Genomic DNA, 20,200 nt, shown 5'->3' on the forward strand with positions numbered 1-20,200 from the left:
GCTCATGCAGACAGGGCACTCTTGTTGTGTTTGCTTCCTCATTACTGAGGGATTGGAGTGTCTTCCTCATTGACAACTGACGACACATACACATATACACATATGCACAAGCAGGTAGCAGTGTGGCCTAGTGGAGAGAGAGAGAGAGAATACAAGACTTAAAGTTAGAGACCTGGGTTCTAATCCCAGCTCTGTGACTTGCCTGTTTTGTGACCTTAGGCAAATCACTTGCGGGGATTTCTCTCTGCCTCAGTTCCCTCATTGGTAAAGTAGGGATTAAATATCTGTTATAATAATAATAATAATTGTGGTATTTAGTAATAATAATAATGGGATTTATTAAGCACTTACTATGTGCAAAGCACTGTTCCAAGCACTGGAGAAGTTACCAGGTGATCAGGTTGTCCCACGGGGGGCTCACAGTCTTAATCCCCATTTTACAGATGAGGTAACTGAGGCACAGAGAAGTTAAGTGACCTGCCCCAAGTCACACAGCTGACAATTGGCAGAGCTGGGAGTTGAACCCAAGACCTCTGAATCCAAAGCCCATGCTCTTTCCACTGAGCCACGCTGCGCTTACTGTATGTCAGGCACTACACTAAGCGCTGGGGTGGATACAAGCAAAACTGGTTAGACACAGTCCCTGTCCCACGTGGGGCTCACAGTCTCAATCCCCGTTTTACAGATGAGGTAACTGAGGCACAGAGAAGTGCAGTGACTTGCCCAAAGTTCCACAGCAGACAAGTGGAGGAAGGAGGATTAGAACCCAAGACCTTCCCTCCCCACCCTTAGGCTGTGAACCCCCAACCTGGGACAGGTTATGTGTCTGACCTGACTTTAGCTACTTCAGGTGTCTAGAACACTGCCATGCTACAATTCTTACTATTATTATTATTATCACTACTATTACTACTACCACTATACACATGAATCTTCCACACTATGTCTTATCTTCTTTGGCTCAGTGCCTGCTCCAAGACCTTTCAGAGAGATATCCAGGTGGGAGCTGGGAAAATCAGGAATGCTCTCTGCCAGCAAGGGTTCACATAGATGGAAAGAGTTGTCGGCAGCTTCAAAGCAGTCATTTGGTCTCCACAACACAATCTTGCAGACATTAGGTTGATGTTTAATATCTGGCTTGCCTCTGGCAGATTTGGGGCCTAAGCAGCCTTTTCTCCTGCAAATGGATTTCCAAACATTTGGCAGATAGAATCAGTGACTGCTGCCTGCGGAGGGCTAGTTCATAATAGACACGTGTAAATGCAAAGTGATGATCAACAAATGCATATTTGCATTGAGATAGGAGGGTCCCAAGTTGGATTGATTATTATTAATAATAATAATAATAATCACTAATGATGGTATTTGTTAAGTGCTTAGTATGAGCCAGGCACTGTTCTAATCGCTGGGGTAGGTACAAGATAATCGAGTTGGACACAGTCCCTGTCCCATGTGAGGCTCACAGTCTTAATCCCCATTTAACAGGTGAGGGAACTGAGGCACCCAGAAGTGGAATGACCTGCCCAAGTTCACACAGCTGACAAGTGGCAGGGCTGGGATTAGAATCCGGGTCCTTCTAACTCCCAGGCCTGTGTTCTATCCACTAGGCCACACTGCACCATAAGGCCCCAGAGATACTCGGTGGCATGGGTTGGATGTGTGGGAAATTCAATTACTGTGTAAAATGGGGTTTCAGGCCAAGGTAAATTTATTCATACTGAACTCGCCTTCTGTTTTTAGACTGTGAGCCCACTGATGGGTAGGGACTGTCTCTATATGTCGCCAATTTGTACTTCCCAAGCGCTTAGTACAGTGCTCTGCACATAGTAAGCGCTCAATAAATACGATTGATGATGATGTTTGGGATGACGTTTTCCTCTCCGGCAAAGGCCCAAGAGGCTTTAGTGAAACTCAGCCAGCGCTGGCCCAGGCCACTTCGGCAGTCGTTCAGCTCAGATTAACTTAGCCTTCTCCTTGCTCCTTGCAGAGTGTTCGGGTTTGTGGCGAGGAAGCAAGGAAGCTTCACGGACAACGTGTGTCATCTGTTTGCAGAGCATGACCCAGAGCAGCCCGCCAGCGCCATTGTGAACTTCGTGTCAAAGGTCATGATTGGGTCACAAAAGAAAATCTGACAGGTTCGTCCCGCAAGCTCCATTTGGCGCCCATCACGGCCCCTTGAACTTGGTCGTGAAGAGTGGGGGGCAAGGTACTTGGAATAAGCAATTTACATGACCCCCCTCCCCCCCAAACAGTCTCAAGGAGAAAATGAGGACCTTCGAACCATTTCCAAGGCCTACTGGCTTTTCTAAAAAGAGGCATCCCATCTACCAGAACATCTGCACATCTGGGAACAAATCAAAAGAAAAGGAAGCAGAATGCCGAGGACCGGCTAAGAGATAATCTTCAAAGGAAGCCCTTCTTCAGAGACTAATATTCCCTCATTTATCTTCATCAGCATTTCAGAAGGAAAAGGAAGAACGTTTGACCAGTTACTAAATATAGCAAATGGCTTTTTTTAAGTTTCGCTTTTTTTCTTTTAATATGCTAGAAATGCATTGCATTGCCTTACCGAGATACTGTGTGAGCACCAGTGGTAGCTACGGCCGCCTCGGCTGTCTCAAAGCCTGGTGGTTTGTGTACAACCATTTGCTCTTCCCGTCATCTTTACATGTCGAAGATCAAAGTTGAAATGAGAGGGCGATGTACGTCTGACGAAGGTTAGCGTAGGTTGATTCTCCAGGAAGGGAGTGGGCATAAGGGATGCGTTTTATCTGGGTATTTTAAGAACGCCCCAAGCCAACCGTGAGGATGTGGAGGCCATTCAGTTGTAGTTTAAGGGGAAGGTGATTCCAAAGCAGCCGATGGGAAAGTGAAGGCCTGATATTTTCACTCTTTTTGTCATTACCGTGTATGAAGAGTTGAGCGGGGAAGAAACTGTTTTAATAATAGGAGGATCAAAATGAGGGAAAAGCAAAAGAAATTGATTTTATATAATTTATATTTTTGCCAGTGCGAGATTATTTATAGTGGAAATTGATTCTTGCTCTATTGTCTGACTATTCTTGTCAAGCTTTGCATTTTTTAGCATTGGATTCAGATAGCTTCTTGCGTGCCCCTTGCAGTAGCACGCAAGGTATTTCTCTGTGACTAGTGTCAGAGTGGTGATAAAGTTACCCCCCGTTCCATGTCTGAGAAGTATTGAGGTAGCTTCTTGCTTATATCCATGAGTTATTTTTAAACTATTTTGTTCATTATGTACGCTTTTTATAGTTTGTATGGATAGCTTTTTTTGTTGTGGTTTCCTCGGCTAATAGGTATCCAAAAGGGAAATGAAACCGTTTTGTTTGCCAAGAGGCCACGTCTTCCCTGATGAGTATTTTTCATGACAGAATAAGCTTGCCTAGGGCTCCTCTCACCTGCATCAGTGCTCATGCATCTCTGTTTTATCATGCTGCTAAGTGGTACTCTTAGTTTTTTTAGCAGAAGGCTGCGAGGAAAGGACTTGTGACGTTTGGGGTTGGGGGAGGGAAAGGGTTGGGACGAGGGAAGAGAGGGAGGAAGAAGAGAGGGGGAAAGGAATAGCGAAAGAGAATTTTCCTTCAAATTGCCGACTTTCTGGAATGCTGAATTCCTTCCTTTCGTTAGCTGCCTGGATTGGATGGGGTTGGATTGAGTTGGTTAAAGTGTTGCCTACAACATAATTTACAAGCCATTGTTTCTGTGGTTGGTTGGACTGAACCCAGTCATATCATTGTAAACTGCAACCGGCGCCAGCCCTCTGGGAGGTACTGTGGCTGAAGAGAGTGGGATCAATAAGGCAATGAGACTAAAAGATCACAGTTCCTCCCCACCGTACCATGGCGCTCAGAACCGGAATAATGTCTTCAAATAATCCAGTAACGTCCCCCATAGAGCTTTGCTTCGTTTTGATATTTTTCCTTATCTGCAAAATCAAAGCTATATATCTTAATCAAGAATCGTGGGCTGTCACTACCCGACGAGGTACGTTGGATATGTTGTTCGAACCTGAAGTGGGGAGATTTGTACCTGAGTACAGTTGGTCTTGGAAGGGATTTAATGCAGTGGGCATTGTGTACATTTCCACACCTTAGGGACATCAAAGCGTAACTCCTGTTGACGCAGCAAAGACAAGCACCTTATTTTGGGGCCAGATGCTTTCACAATTCTGTCAGGCTTATTAATAGGCGAGTGTTTCGGTGGCATCCCAAAAGAAGGAAGTGAGATAACCCTGATGCCTGCAAAACAGTGTTGGCATCGAATTATGTGCACATGCCATTTCGGCATTTCCACCTCAAGTGGATGTGAGGCCTCTACTTACGGTGGACTAAAGCCAAAGCATGAAGCGGGTTGGTGACTGGAAGTTCAGGCTCACACAAAAATAGGTTAATTTAGGAGCCACAAAGGGTCAAGGCTAGATGTTTTCCTGAGAATCATGTCGATAGTCATATTTTCAAAAGGGGGGACACAGATTTCCATTTTTGAAATGGTGATATTGTCCTTGGCCATGCTTGATAAGAAAGATGCATATTAAACCGTGAAAGCCACAGATTTCCGGCCGGCTGCTCCCCGGCACGCGTCTGGGAGGAAGCATGGCTAAAAGTCGATAAAACACCACTGGTCTCCCTCTTAAGAGAGAAAGGGTGGCTGTTGTTCATTATTTCTTGAAATGTTCTTCTAACACGTTATATGGTATGTTACTCCTTGCTTGAAAAAAAGAATGAATTGTACATATAGAAGAAAGACCATATGACATGTTTGGTGTATCCAAAAAATCATATTCACATAACTTTAATTTCCTGAAAGAACCATGGTTAAATAGTTAACACAGCACTTTTCTTCACAAGTTGTTGTTTTATGTGTATATGCAGTCACTCGAAGTAAATGCCAGTAAGGTCACAATAGCTAATTGCCATGTGTATTTAGCTAGACTCCTATTAATCTGCTTATTAATTGTACTGCTATAATCTTCCAGTGTTAAACTATGGAAATGTAAAAGCCAAGCTTTTATCAGATGGTTCCAGTGTACCCTCAATATCATTGACATGTTATCGTTTCCTTATCTACTTAACTTTTAGTGAACATTTTTGCCTTTTCTTGACACTGTAAAAAAAAAAAGTGTATCCAGTATGTAAATGAATGTTCTATAAAATTCTTTGTATAGTCATTCTCTCTTCTCTTTAAATATCATCTCTATTCAGATTATAATAAAATTACAAATTTGATAAATCTCAGTTATCCATGTCCTGAAAATCTGTTCTGAGGCCGAATCCTTTCTTTTGAGGTTTTAGACAGTAGAACACTAGAATGATACAAAATGTTACAAAATGATACAAAACTCGGAGGTGGGGTTCTGTTCTTCGTGAGCTTTGAATCGAGAAGCAATATGGATCATGATCAAGGGCTCTGTTGCTTTTAGGATGAGTTGAGAGGAGATGTATTAACGAAGTAAAGGCAGTGGACAACTTATAGTACGCCCCACCATGTTGGCTTGAGTTCTGTTTCACCATCCAGGAAGCAAATGTTTTGGGGGCATATTGTGGAATTTAGCAGCTGCCTTAGGTCCCTAGGGGACTGAGAATTGCAGTTGTTATTACCCCTTAGTAATTACAATAATTGTATTTGATAAATGCCTACTATATGCCAAGGACTGTGCTCGGCTCTAACCAGGTCCCACATGGGGCTCACAGTAGAAGTAGGAGGGAGAACAGGGATTGGATCCCTATTTTGCAGATGAGGGAACTGAGTCTCAGAGAAGTTAAGTGACTTGCTTAAGATCACACAGGAGGTAAGTGGCTTCTAGACTGTGAGCCCGCTGTTGGGTAGGGACCGTCTCTATATGTTGCCAACTTGTACTTCCCAAGCGCTTTGTACAGTCCTCTGCACACAGTAAGCGCTCAATAAATACGATTGAATGAATGAATGAAAGTGACAGAGCTGGGATTAGAACCCAGATCCTCTGACCCCCAGGTCTGTGCTCTTTCCACTGGGCAAAACTGCTTCTTCTAGAGAAACGATTATTTCTGTATTGGGTATCTTGGATCTTCAGATCTTTTAGTTACTTCTCAGGTGGAGGTGTCGGTAGGGCTTAAAGGAACCGGGTTTCATCCCTGGCTTTGGAGTCAGAGGTCTTGGGTTCAAATCCCGGCTCCGCTAATTGTCAGCTGTGTGACTTTCGGCAAGTCACTTAACTTCTCTGGGCCTCAGTTACCTCATCTGTAAAATAGGGATTAAGACCGTGAGCCCCACATGGGACAACCTGATCACCTTGTAACCTACCCAGCACTTAGAACAGCACTTTGCACATAGTAAGAGCTTAAAAAATGCCATCATTATTATCCCTGATTCTACCTGTGACTTGGGTTATCATTGACAACCTCTCTGGCTTTTACTTCTGACGTGAAGTGGAAGGCCAAAAAGACTCAACACATATCCCGTCTCCGCCAATTGTCAGCTGTGTGACTTTGGGCAAGTCACTTAACTTCTCTGGGCCTCAGTTCCCTCATCTGTAAAATGGGGATTAAGACTGTGAGCCCCACCGTGGGACAACCTGATCACTTTGTAACCTCCACAGTGCTTAGAACAGTGCTTTGCACATAGTAAGCGCTTAATAAATGCCATCATTATTATTATTATTATTATATTCTTCCCTTTCATTCATTCATTCATATTTATTGAGCGCTTACTGTGTGCAGAGCATTATACTAAGCACTTGGGAAGAACAAGTTGGCAACATATAGAGACGGTCCCTACCCAACAGTGGGCTCACAGTCTAGAAGGAGGAGACAGAGAACAAAACAAAACATTAACACAATAAAATAAATAGAATAAATATGTTCAAATAAAATAAATAAATAGGGTAATAAATACGTACAAACATATATACAGGTGCTGTGGGGAGGGGAAGGAGGTAAGGCAGGGGAGAGGGGGAGGAGGGGGAGAGAAAGGAGGGGGCTCAGTGTGGGAAGGCCTCCTGGAGGAGGTGAGCTCTCAGTAGGGCTTTGAAGGGAGGAAGAGAGCTAGCTTGGCGGATGTGGGGAGGGAGGGCATTCCAGGCCTGGGGGATGACGTTGGCCGGGGGTCGACGGCGGGACAGGCGAGAACGAGGCACGGTGAGATTAGCGGCAGAGGAGCGGAGGGTGCGGGGTGGGCTGTAGAAGGAGAAAAGAGAGGTGAGGTAGGAGGGGGCGAGGTGATGGACGGCCTTGAAGCCCAGGGTGAGGAGTTTCTGCCTGATGCATAGGTTGATTGGTAGCCACTGGAGATTTTTGAGGAGGGGAGTAATATGCCCAGAGCGTTTCTGGACAAAGACAATCCGGGCAGCAGCATGAAGTATGGATTGAAGTGGGGAGAGACAGGAGGATGGGAGATCAGAGACGAGGCTGATGCAGTAATACAGACGGGATAGGATGAGAGCTTGAACGAGCAGGGTAGCGGTTTGGATGGAGAGGAAAGGGCGGATCTTGGCAATGTTGTGGAGCTGAAACCCGCAGATTTTGGTGACGGCTTGGATGTGAGGGGTGAATGACAGAGCGGAGTCGAGGATGACACCAAGGTTGTGGGCTTGTGAGATGGGAAGGATGGTAGTGCTGTCAACAGAGATGGGAAAGTCAGGGAGAGGGCAGGGTTTGGGAGGGAAGACAAGGAGTTCAGTCTTGGATATGTTGACAGAAACTGCAAGAACCCTGGTTTATGCAGTTCTGCTAAAACAAGGATTTTCACTTAATTCAGATGTAGCACAATAAAAGCTTCAGGGAACGCCCTCCTCATAGCATGAGTCTGTTCTAGTATAGCATGATCCACAAAGTAACACAAATCAAATTGATGTGGGAAGAAACAGATGTGCACATTGCTAGCTAGCCGTATTACACCAAACCAAACAGTGCTTTGTATTCGTGTTTTTGAACTTCATTCAGTAAAGAGTAAATTTAGTGGCAAGACTAGAAAACATTCTGCCATTGGTGGACATAATAATAATATACCAATTTGTACTGACAAATGTCAGTGTTGGGTAAAGAGGTATCTTGCTGAAATGCCTACTGTGAGAAGGCTTTGGCAACCCTTTTCCAGAACAGACAGTCAAAAGGAATAAAGGAGATTTGGAATCTGGTAACTCTGCCTGAGTACTTTGAAGAACTATAAAACTCTGATTACCCATGTCTACCAACAAATAATATTTGAATTGGCGACGCGATTGAAAACAGTGCATGGAAGAAAATTCAAACACCTATTTTAAAAAAGTTAAGATTTGCACTAGGAACAAATTCTACTTCTTAGCCTCATTTTGTATCACCTTAGTTACGGGATGTGGTCTTACCCATGTGGGGTCAGTTAATTCTGCAGATGTAGACGAATCGGCTTTCCTTGAGATCAGCATCCAGAGGGCGAAGAAGCAGATCTAGATCATTTCCCCCCTATCGAGGGAACTCAGGAGCTTGACCCCTCAGAGGAGCATTCTGCGATGCGAAAATCGTCAGTCCCTTTGCTACCTGGGAAATGTAGTTTTTACTTTCCTTTCCTTCAATTTCTTTTCCAACCTTCAGCAGGACAATTGGTTATAAGTTTTGAACCCCTCTCCCCAAAACCTTATAATACAGAACCACAGTCATGGTGACCTCTTCAAAACACCTGGCTATCCTATATCTCATGAAATCCCTGCCCCAGAGAGAATGAGACTGGCAGGAATGAGAGAGCACATTGAGAGAGTGGTACTACCCAAATCACTAACTCTGTAATCAATTCCTCTGTGCAAGGTCTCGGAAGGACTCCCTCATAACTACGTTGTGATTTTCCCTCACGTTCTTCAAGAGCACAAACCCAATATTGTACTGCATTTGCAACAAATTGATAACATCGTCACCAGCTATTCATTTAGTGTACACAGTAGGCTGGATATCATTGCCCTTGAATCAGCATTTTAGCCTTTCAAACTCAAAGAAACCATTTATAGGTCCTCAGCATCCTTATGCAAAACTCACGTGCTGTCTGATTCCCACTGTCTATGATGGAGGGAATGTATAAATTCAAGTGTTTACACTTTACATCTTCATCTACTCTTGCCTCCAGGCCATCGCCACATGGATGCCCCGTTGGCACTTAAAAACAAACCCTACACATTTCCTCTCAAATTCAATCGAATTTATTGAGCACTTACTGTGTGCAAAGCACTGTACTAAGTGCTTGGGAAGTACAATTCAGCAACATATAGAGATGGTCCCTACCCAACAATGGGCTCACAGTCTAGAATCCTCTCCCCTGCCTGCCTTTCTTGTTACAATTTATCATCCATCCAGTATCTGAACCCTGCAACATATTCCTTTAATCCTGCCTCTCTTTGTTCAATGTCATCAAATCCTGTCAAATTAGCCTCCATGACATCTCCAGGATATGATGTCTGAGACATCCAAATGGCTACCACGCTGGACCGGGCACTTGTCCTTTCCCAACTTGACCAATGCTTCAGTTTCCTTGCTAGACCTCCTTGCCTCCAGTCTCTCCCCTTTCTAGCATATACTTACCTCTGTGGTCCAGATTTGTTTTAAAACACTCACATGCATCTCTCCACTCTTCAAAAACCTCCAATCCCCATTCCTCTCCACCTCAAGCAGACACTCCTATAATAATAATAATAATAATGGCATTTATTAAGTGTTTACTATATGCAAAGCACTGTTCTAAGCACTGGGGAGGTTACAAGGTGATCAGGTTGTCCCACGGGGGGCTCACGGTCTTAATCCCCATTTTACAGATGAGGTAACTGAGGCACAGAGAAGTTAAGTGACTTGCCCAAAGTCACACAGCTGACAATTGGTGGAGCTGGGATTTGAACCCATGACCTATGACTCCAAAGCCCATGCTCTTTCCACTGAGCCACGCTGCTATTTTCTCTGACGCATTCAGTCAACTCTCTGCTTCCCACTTATCCACTATTCTCCCACTAAATCCCCACTTGCACTGTTCACTTCCCACAATTTAATCTGCTCACTGTGCCTTTTTCTCTGCTTTCCCACGGCCAGCCCTTTTCCAACCCTTTTCCCTCGCTTAAAACTCCTTCCCCCTTCAAATCTAGCGGGTCTCAGTTCCCACCATTGTCAAAGCCCCCTCAAAATCACATCTCCTCCAAGAGGCCTTTCCTGATTAAGTTCTGCTTTCCTCAGCTAATGTCCCCCAACTGCCACCTCAGCAATCCTGTACCCCCTGAGCACTTATAAACTTACAAACTGTCACGGCCCATATGTACACATCTTACATATCCAATTACTTAAGCACTAACCCAGGAATATATCCCCTTTTTCTCTCTTTTCGTATCAGTAAATTATTTCAGTGTCTCTCTCCTCCTAGAATGTAAGCTCCTTGAGGACAAGAACCATGCATTTACTAATGCTATTATAGTCCTTAGTACTCAGCATAATAATAATAATAATTATGGTATCTGTTAAACACTATGTGCCAGGTACTGTACTAAGTGCTGGAGTGGATATGCGCAAATTGGGTTGGACACAGTCCCTGTCCCACGTGGGGTTCACAGTCTCAATCCCCATTTTACAGATGAGGTAACTGAGGCACAAAGAAGTGAAATGAGTTGTTCAAGTTAGTAGAGCAGACAAGTGGTGGAGTCAGGATTAGAACCCATGACCCTCTGACTCCCAGGTTTTATCCACCATGCCATGCTGCTTCTCATGAATTTCTACTTGGTTCTTTTATTACCTAGCACTTTACATTAGTTATTTATGCCCCATAACATCCCCGTGAGAGAGGGTTCAGGCATTATTATTCCCAATTTAAAGCCTGGGAAACTGAGGCATGGAGAGGTTAAGTGGCTTGCCCAAGACTGCACAGGGTACAGGTGTCAGAGCCAGAACTAGAATCCGGGACTCCCAACTTTCAGGACTGCACCTCTCCCACTACGCCATGCTGTAGATGCTCAATAAATATTATCGATCGATTGATTAATTGATCCCTTAATCGACTGAAGGTGGGCCATCCTATCTGGACCAGTGGGTTGATCTCAACTGACTGTTCTCTGTAATCTGCTTTGTCCTCTTCCTCCAGTAAATTGCTATTACAGATGAATAATCCCTTCATACTGGTCCCTGCTTTCCAAATTATCTCTACATGTGTAGGAGAGAAAAAGAGGTGTAGAGAATAATTTAAGGGAATAATGAAGAGTCTAGAAGTCCATTCAGAAGAGAAACCCTGAGAGAACAGATTCACCCCTCCACTTTCTCCCTTCCTCTCCTGCCCAAGGAGAAAACCACCAGTAATGGAACTCAAACCAGTTAACAGACTCTTACTTCGAAGATATACGTAAAGAAACATTATTTTTCTGAATTATTCTGTTTGCACATGCAAGCCTACGAAGTTCGAGGAATACGATCCTGCCCTGACTGAGACCATATGGTCAGTTTACGACTACAGTTCACCAGGTGTGTCCCTTTATACCTAGAACCGCTCCTAAGTTTGGAAAAATAAGAGCAATTTATTGGATCATATTAAAAGCGAATGAAGCATTCTCATTCTGACTTGTGGAAATATTTTCCAGATGAACATTTCTGGAAAACTAGTAAAATACATCTATAATAGGCCAAGGCCATTAAGATTGTGTTAGAGTCACCTTAAGCTGGAGCACTGGCATTTTATGTGAATCACACAGCTTGTTTAAACACATAGAGAAACTAGGTAAAGATTTACATTGCTGCAACTAAAGGCCTGAAATCAATTTTACTGAGAGTAGTCTATTCCCTATTCAAAGTCAGCATAAAACCTGTAAAATGCCAGGTGAACAGAATGATTGTATTAGTAAAAATAGGTTGGAAATGAAACTAACTTTGTCATTCCCAAAAGGATAATACTCTGACAAGAAAGTATTTAATTTCTCAGTACTCAATATCAAGAATGAGATATTTTTACCAGTAGTAGTAGCAGCTGCAGTAGCAGTACTAGTAATACATTGTAATAATTGTAGAGAAGCAGCGTGGCTCAGTGGAAAGAGCCCGGGCTTGGGAGCCAGAGGACATGGCTTCTAATCCCGGCTCCACCACTTGTCAGCTGTGTGGCTTTGGGCAAGTCACTTAACTTCTCTGGGCCTCAGTTACCGCATCTGTAAAATGGGAATTAAGACTGTGAGCCCCATGAGGGACAACCTGATCACCTTGAATCCCCCCCAGTGCTTAGAACAGTGCTTTTCACATAGTAAGCGCTTAACAAATGCCATCATTATTATTAGTAGTAGTAGTAATATTCATTCTGTTGTATTTATTGGGCACTTACTGTGTGCAGAGGCCTGTACTAAGCACTTGGGAGAGTACAATACAACAATAAACAGACACATTCCCTGCCTACAATGAGTTTACAATCTACAGTAGTGGTAGTAGTAAGCACCTAGGAAATATAAAATGAGTAAATTTGTAGTTCTCCAAATGGAGCTGATTTTCTAATAGAGAAGTCAGACATAATATTTACAGAGGAATCAAGATGCATAATTGAATGTGCAACTGAATAAAAGTGTTAAAGATAGGCATCATGAAGTACATTTCCTACTTAATATCATTCTATGTTTTTTCCTCTTGTATTATAAGAGATTCAAAAGTTGGATTCAATTAAATTGGGGCATTTATTTCTGAAAATGTGCCAAATGACCTGTGGGTACTAGTTAATGTTTTGATAAAGTGGTAGATAGGGCATAAAAGCAGGATTTATAATGCAAGCTGAACACCTGGCTTTCCTAAATCAAGGGGTGGTAATTTGGTGTTGGAGGTAGGGGCAGATTGAGGTGGTCCTTTCCTGGCTAACTTGTACTTCTCAAGCGCTTAGTACAGTGTTCTACACACAGTAAGCGCTCAGTAAATACGATTGAATGAATGAATGAATGAATGGCTGTTCTCCCACCTTAAAGGATGAGCTGGGAGATTCTGGCTGGATTCGTTCATTCATGTAGTCATATTTATTGAGCATTTACTGTGTGCACAGCACTGTACCAAGCGCTTAGAAAGTGCAATTTGGGAACAGATAGAGACAATCCCTACCCAACAGCGGGCTCACAGTCTAGAAGGGGGAGACAGATGACAAAACAATAACGTCAAAATAGATAAATAGAATTATAGATATAGGCACATAATTAATAAAATAAATAGAATAATAAATATGTATAAACATACACAAGTGCTGTGGGGTGGAGAAGAGGGTAGTGCAGAAGGAGGGAATAGGGGCGATGGGGAGGGGAGGAGGAGCAGAGGAAAAGGGGGGTGAAATGCGAAAGATAAGCTCCAGTGCTTAGAACAGTGCTTTGCACAGGGTAAGCGCTTAATAAACGCCATCATTTTTATTAAATGGGAAATTACCTAGTGGCTTCAACACCTTCCAATCGATCATATTTACTGAGCACTTTGTGTGCAGAAGAGCACTGTACCAACTCCTAATGCTATAGTGGTAAAAAGTACTCTAAAATAAGGCACCTTCCTAATAGCAAACCTCAACAAATGTTTTGCTTGGGGCAATCGAAAATACGGCTCATCCACTGTCTCTGACTTTGCCTCTGTCTTTGATTTAACTCCTTCGCTTTAGTTGGGTGTGATCTCCGTTTCTGTGTGACCTTGGTCAAGTCACTTGACTTCTCTGTGCCAAAGCCTCCTCATCCGTAAAATGGGAATGAAAATGGCTATTCTCCCACTGTCTTAGACTGTGAGCTGTGTGTGGGACAGGGTTTGGATACAAGCTCATCGTGGGCAGGGAGTGTGTCTAACAAGCGCTTAGTACAGTGCTCTGCACATTGTAAGCGCTCAGTAAATATGAATGATTGATCGATTGAGCGATCAGACTGTCTTGTGTCTACCCCAGTGATTAACAGAGTGCTTGTCGCTTGATAAAGATGATCATGATGACAGCATGATAACCACGATGACGGGGAAGTAGCGTGGCTTAGTGGAAAGAGCCCGGGCTTTGGAGTCAGAGGTCATGGGTTCGAGTCCCAGCTCCGCCACTTGTCCGCTGTGTGACTTTGGGCAAGTCACTTAACTTCTCTGTGCCTCCGTTCCCTCATCTTGAAAATGGGGATGAAGACTGTGAGCCCCAAGTGGGACAACCTGATCACCTTGTAACCTCCCCAGCGCTTAGAACAGTGCTTTGCACATAGTAAGCGCTTAATAAACGCTATTATTACTATTATTATTTCTCTCTGCCTTCTGCTGTTGTGTGTGCTAGCCTTAAGTTCGTCAGTCAGTGGCATTTATTGAGTGCTTACTGTGTGCAGAGCACTGTACTAAGTGCCTGGGAGAGTACAACGATAAGCAGACACATTCACTGCCCACATTGAGCACACAGTCTAGAGAAGGAGACAAACACCAATAGTCCATGACTTATGTGGACACCTTCTCCAAAGAACTCCCATAATATTAAGCTCATCTCGGTCTCATTCACGCTGTACTTTATACCAAATAAAACTTCTATTCCATTCTCACCATGCTGTTTAGGGAAGCAGTGTGGCCTAGTGGAAAGAGCATAGGCCTGAGTCGGAGGACCTGCCTTCCAATCTTGGCTCTGCCACATGCCAAGTGGCTTAAAGTCGCTTAAATTCCCTGTGCCTCAGTTCCCTCGTCTGCAAAATAGGGAGTCAATATCTGTTCTCTTTCCTGCTGAGACTGTGAACCCCACGTGAGACAGAGACTAGATCCAGCCTGACTAACCTGTATCTACCCCAGGTGCTTAACAAATACCATAAAAAAGTCGTTCAGGAATAAAAGCACTTTATAAAAATCAAGGTAGTATATTCTTGAATTATTCCATTGAAGTATAGCATTTTATAATGTCAGGGGGAATTTCTCCAAACTCTTTGTACCAGCTGAGCAATCCATTTAATTAATCAATCTATCAGTACTATTAATTGACTGCTTACTCATCTTATTCAAGACTTTACTATGTGCAGAGCACTGAACTAAGCATTTGGGAAAGTATGAATAACAGTATAACTGACACATTCCCCTCCCACAGCAAGCTTACATCTAGAGGGTTTAGAGCATTGTAATAACCCAATAAAGATTTAAACAGAGTTGGTAACCTCGAGGAACTTAGGACTCTAGTAGGGGATATAGACCTAAAAGAAATTGCAAGTAGGAAAAGTAACAGAGTTTAAATTGTTTAGAGAAGCAGCATGGCCTTGAGGCAAGAGCCAGGGCTTGAGAGTCAGAGGACATGGGTTCTAATCCCAGCTCCCCCACTTGTCTGCTGTGTGACCTTGGGCAAGTCACTTCACTTCTCTGTGCCTCAGTTACCTCATCTGTAAAATGGGGATTAAGACTGTGAGCCCTATGTGGGACAGCCTATCTACCTTGTATCTATTCTAGTGCTTAGAACAGTGCTTGGCACATAGTAAGTGCTTAACAAATACCAGTATTATTATTATTTAAAAGTACCATTTATCTTATTCCTTTTTCTTTCATTCTTTCTTCCTTTCTTCTTCTCCTTCTTTCTCTCTCTTGTCTTCTTTTCTTCCTTTCTTTCTCTCTCTCTTCCATTTTTTTCTTCCTTTCTTTCTTCTCCTGCTGTATTGCTAGTTACTTGAGCATAGAAATGGTGCCTACAAACTCTATTTTATGGTTCCAAGTTCTTAGTACAATGCCCTACACATAATAAGGGTTCAATAAATATCACTGATTTATTAATTGATTCCTTCTGTGAAACAGGAATGCCTACCCCAGTATTTATATGATGCAGAAATGACAAATTGGCAGAAGCTGGGAAGAGAAGAGATTAATCAGTGAAGGCCAGTTGGAGGTGGTGTGATTTCAGAAGGGCTTTGTTGGAAGAGCAGTGGTCTGCCAGATATGAAGAGGGAGAGAGTTTCAGAAACCAGAGGTTGATGGGGAGATGAGAGAATGTGGACTGGAAGGGTGTGTGAAAGAGTGTGAAGTAAAGGAGAGGGAGAGAGCTGATTTATTTACCCTAAAGCTGATGGTAAGAACCAGCTGGAGCTAAGTAGTGCATGAACCACCTAACATTTCTTGATCAGGGGTAACAGATGAGCAGAATCTGATTTCAAGCCACCTAACCCCAGTTCACGTGATTACTAAGGGTTTAATCTCCTCACCTTCTTGCTCCTCATCCCTCTGCGACTCCCACTTTCCTCTCTGCTAGAAGTCCTTGCAAGAAGACACTCTGGACAGATTTTTTCATCTCTCCCTTTCCTTCACAAACTTTAGCTCCTCGGTGATTCAGTAGCAGTAGTAAAAGTAGTTGTATTCATAGTAGTAGTATTGCTATTTATTGAAAGCCAACTGCTTGTAATGCACTTCTCCAAGCACTTGGGAAAGACAGTAGAAACATATTCCCCACCCATCAGGAGCTTATGTTCCACAAGTGAAGATGGATATAGAAATACTGAGTAATAATAATTATGATACTTGTGAAGTGCTTATTTTGCACCAAGCTCTGTTCCAAGCACTGTGCTAAATTCTAGGGTAGATACAAGATAATCAACTCATGCACAGTCCTTGTCCCATATGGGGCTCACCATTTAAGAGGGAGGGATACCAGGTATTTAATCCACATTTTAAAGATGAGGAAACTGAGGCACCAAGAAGTTAGATGACCTGCCCAAGGTCACACAGCAGGCAAGAAGCAGAGCTGGGATGGGAAGCCAGGTCTACAGCCTCCCATCCTTCGATTCTTTCCACAGTCCAAGCTGTTTTCTAGAAACCTGACATTACCCTTGATTTCTCCTTCCTTCTTCAACCCCCAAATTCAGCTTTACCACATCTTGTCTGTTCTTTGTCACCCCAATATTATCAGAATCCTCTCCATCCAAATCACCACCACACTGATCAAGGCTCCTGTCATATATCCCAACCTGATTGTCACATTAACCTCCTCACTGACCTCCCTGCCTCCAATACTTTCCTGCTCCAGTTCAACTTCCCTCTGCTGTCCGTATTCAGGACACTTCTCCCAATTCCTCAAAAAGCTCCATCCTCATACCACAGGGAGCTTACAGCATGGAGGTAAGAAGGCAGTGGCAGACCTTGGGGGGAAGATGGTAGTGGTGGTAGAACGTGTATTTTGTGATTATTTCAGGAGGCTGACCAGCTACAACCATCTTTAAGAGGCTAGTTCCCTGAGCCCATCACTGCTACTGTTCTTGAACTTGAGGGTGACAGATGTGCTCCATGGACCCCAAGGAGAAATGGGGAGTGGTCTAGGACTCCTGCAGTCTTGGAGGGGTCGGGGGGATGTAGTGGAGTCTCAGCAAACATCAGAAGTGTCCTGCAGACTATCCTGTGGGAGGTGCCAGGGTAGGCTTGAGGGTTGTCCCCTGGACTGATTCAGGGGGAGCTCCAGGGATGCCAGCTTTGTTTTCGGGATGACTACCTCCACCCTGAACTTCAAACTTGCACATTACAATACTTTAGTCCCAGACCCCACTTCACTTATCTACCACCTGATTAGATGGTGACATTGACAGCTGAATCTGTGTCCTCTTAAATGCTCTGAAACAGGCCTAGCTGGAGAATGGCAGATAAGAAGTGAGAATGTGCTCCAATACCCATACTAATAATGGCATTTGTTAAGTGCTTACTATGTGCAAAGCACAGTTCTAAGTGCTGGGGGGATACAAGGTGATCAGGTTGTCCCACGTGGGGCTCACAGTCTTAATCCCCATTTTGCAGATGAGGTAACTGAGGCACAGGGAAGTTAAGTGACTTTCCCAAGGTCACACAGCTGACAGTTCTTGGAGCTGGGATTTGAACCCATTACCTCTGACTCCAAAGCCTGGGCTCTTTCCATTGAGCCACATTACCTAAACTTCCCGGAAGTTACTGGGACATTCTGTGGGGAGATTGGCTCCTCTAGAAATAGTGAGAGACCCCGAGCCCAGTGGATGTGTTGGAATTATCTTCAGGGAGAGCTTGAAGAAATTTAATTGAATTTCCTGTGTTGTGCTGTGCTTTCCTGTCAGCCTCCCCCAGACCCTTGCTGGTAGAACTGCCCTGTGGTAATGTATTTCTCTCTGCTTATATTATACCCGAGATAAAAAGCAAAATAGAGTCAGCTAATTTGGAGTTATTTTAGTTTCAGTTCTATTCCAGTCACTTCTTCCAGGGTGGTTGCCATATGGCTGGTCACATAGTGATTAGTTTCTGGCAACCAAGCAGAATTTGCGATGGGGATGATATTTGTATATTTGTATATATTTGTATAGTTGGCTTTTGAAGTTGTATGGGTGTCCTAACAGTTTTACCACTATAGAGGTGAAAGGGTTGAACTCTGGTCCAATACGGTTCCTCCTCCACTCCCAGCCATGTGGTGCAATATGACATGAGTCTTTTACCTGCTTTTGTGAATGGCTCCATTTGTGGCATTCCTCCCAAGGACAAACATATCCAGCCTGGTATCTGCCCACCATGCATGGCTCCAGCACGCCACGGTCTGGCAGGAGGGCTGGAGAGGGTGGCCATCCCTGTTTGGACTATTTCTAGTTCTGGGGGATGCATTTTTTATTTATTTCCAATTAAAAAGAAAATAATAATAGTTGTAGTATCTGTTAAGCATTATGTGTCAGACACTGTACTAAGCACTGGGGTGGATACAAGCAAATTGGGTTGGGCACAGTCCCCGTCCTATGTGGGGCTCATAGTCTCAATCTCATTTTATAGATGAGGTGACTGAGGCACAGAGAACTGAAGTGACTTGCCCTAGGTCACGCAGCAGACAAGTGAGTTGGGAGTCAGAGGTCATGGGTTTGAATCCCGGCTCTGCCACATGTCTGCTGTGTGACCTTGGGCAAGTCACTTAACTTCTCTGAGTCTCAGTTCCCTCATCTGTAAAATGCGGATGAAGACTGTGAGCCCCACATAGGACAACCTGATCACCTTGTATCCTCCCCAGTGCATAGAACGGTGCTTGGCACATGGTAAGTGCTTAACAAATGCCATTATTATTATTATTATTATTATTATTATTAAGTGGGGGAGCCAAAATTAGAACCCATGTCCGTCTAACTCCCAGGCCCGGGCTCTATTACACCATGCTGCAAACATGAGGCATCTCGCAGGTGTTTTCTTGCTTTCTACGCCCCAGGCTGATTGGGAGATAGACCTCGGCCATCAAGAAGCCTCCTGAGGAACTAATTCAGTGCTGCTTTGGTTCGTGATGCTTTCCTTCTTTGTGGGGGGTCGGAGGGGTGGTAAGGACCCTCCCCACCCCTGCTGGAGCGACCTCTTTGCCCCTAGGCCTGACGGTGGGCAGGCGGGAAAGCCCAGCCTGACTCCCAACCCTCCCACGATCCGGCCCAGCAGTGGTGGAGACAGCAGAAGAAGCTTACAATAATAAGCCTCTAAACTGCTTGCCCACAAATGAGCTTACAATCTGATGGAGGAGACAGATGTTAATATCCTCCTCAGCTTCACGGAAAGTCTTGCTGTCCTCTTCCTTGGCACCACCTCCTGCTCAAAAGATAGGGTGAACAAAGAAATAGTCATTCAAACTAAAAGGAGATCAAACATTAGCGATGGAAAAAAACGTGGGATTGTCATATCGTCTTGAAGGAGTTTGCCTGAAAACGTTTCCGGAAGGCAAAATGCACCAGCCCCTCGTGGAACACAAAGCCATTGAGCTTTTCATTTAAAGCTTGAAACCTTGGTGGCCCTAAATATCATCTGAAAAACCTCCACTCTGGTCTCTTCAGTTGATATTCTTTCCAGCTTGGAATAGTGATTAAATCTCGACTTTGGTCATCTTGTTTGGAACTCTAGTTTGGCCATTATTCCTGGTGCCTTCCCGCAGCTATCGACTGTGTCCTAGCTGGAGTTTCTGATCACACATCTCCCTTGGATCACTCCCAACGTAGGCTGGACTGTAATCCTGGTCCTAGTTTGGCACTGTACAGTATGCGGCCCCAATCTCCACCTCATCTCAACCTCGTGAAGCTAAAGCCTCGGTGTCCAATACTCTCCGACAAACAATTAATCAAGGTGTAGCTGGGAAGAATTGAAGTTTCCTGCTGACACACTCTAGCTGGGGTTTCCAAGTTGTCCTTACCGGTTGGGGATGATGGTTTAAGCTAGTTAAAAGGAGTGGACTTCCTCTCCTGTCGACAATCCCTATTGATACTTATTTTGTGTTAACTGACATCCTCTCCTCTAAATAAGGAAGGCTGGGTGGTGGGAGCCAGACTGTTACTCTGAAGCAGAAG

At 44.0% G+C, this 20,200-nt stretch overlaps 1 protein-coding gene across 2 annotated transcripts in view; it reads left to right on the top strand.

Moving 5' to 3' along the window:
• Nucleotides 1-5,252, top strand: part of TNS3 (tensin 3) — a 201,155-nt gene extending 195,903 nt beyond the window's left edge. The window contains exons 27-28 of one of the 2 annotated variants that reach the window (XM_038760158.1): nucleotides 1,988-2,135; nucleotides 2,253-5,252. In XM_038760158.1, coding sequence (XP_038616086.1) covers nucleotides 1,988-2,132 — 145 coding nt within the window. In that variant the 3' untranslated portion in view covers nucleotides 2,133-2,135; nucleotides 2,253-5,252. Of the gene's footprint in view, nucleotides 1-1,987 lie in introns of both variants that reach the window. The other variant, XM_038760159.1, reaches the window with a different exon arrangement.
• The last annotated feature ends 14,948 nt before the right edge of the window (nucleotides 5,253-20,200 follow it).

This window comes from Tachyglossus aculeatus, chromosome 18 (assembly GCF_015852505.1).
Source record: "Tachyglossus aculeatus isolate mTacAcu1 chromosome 18, mTacAcu1.pri, whole genome shotgun sequence".
Classification (NCBI taxonomy): domain Eukaryota; kingdom Metazoa; phylum Chordata; class Mammalia; order Monotremata; family Tachyglossidae; genus Tachyglossus; species Tachyglossus aculeatus.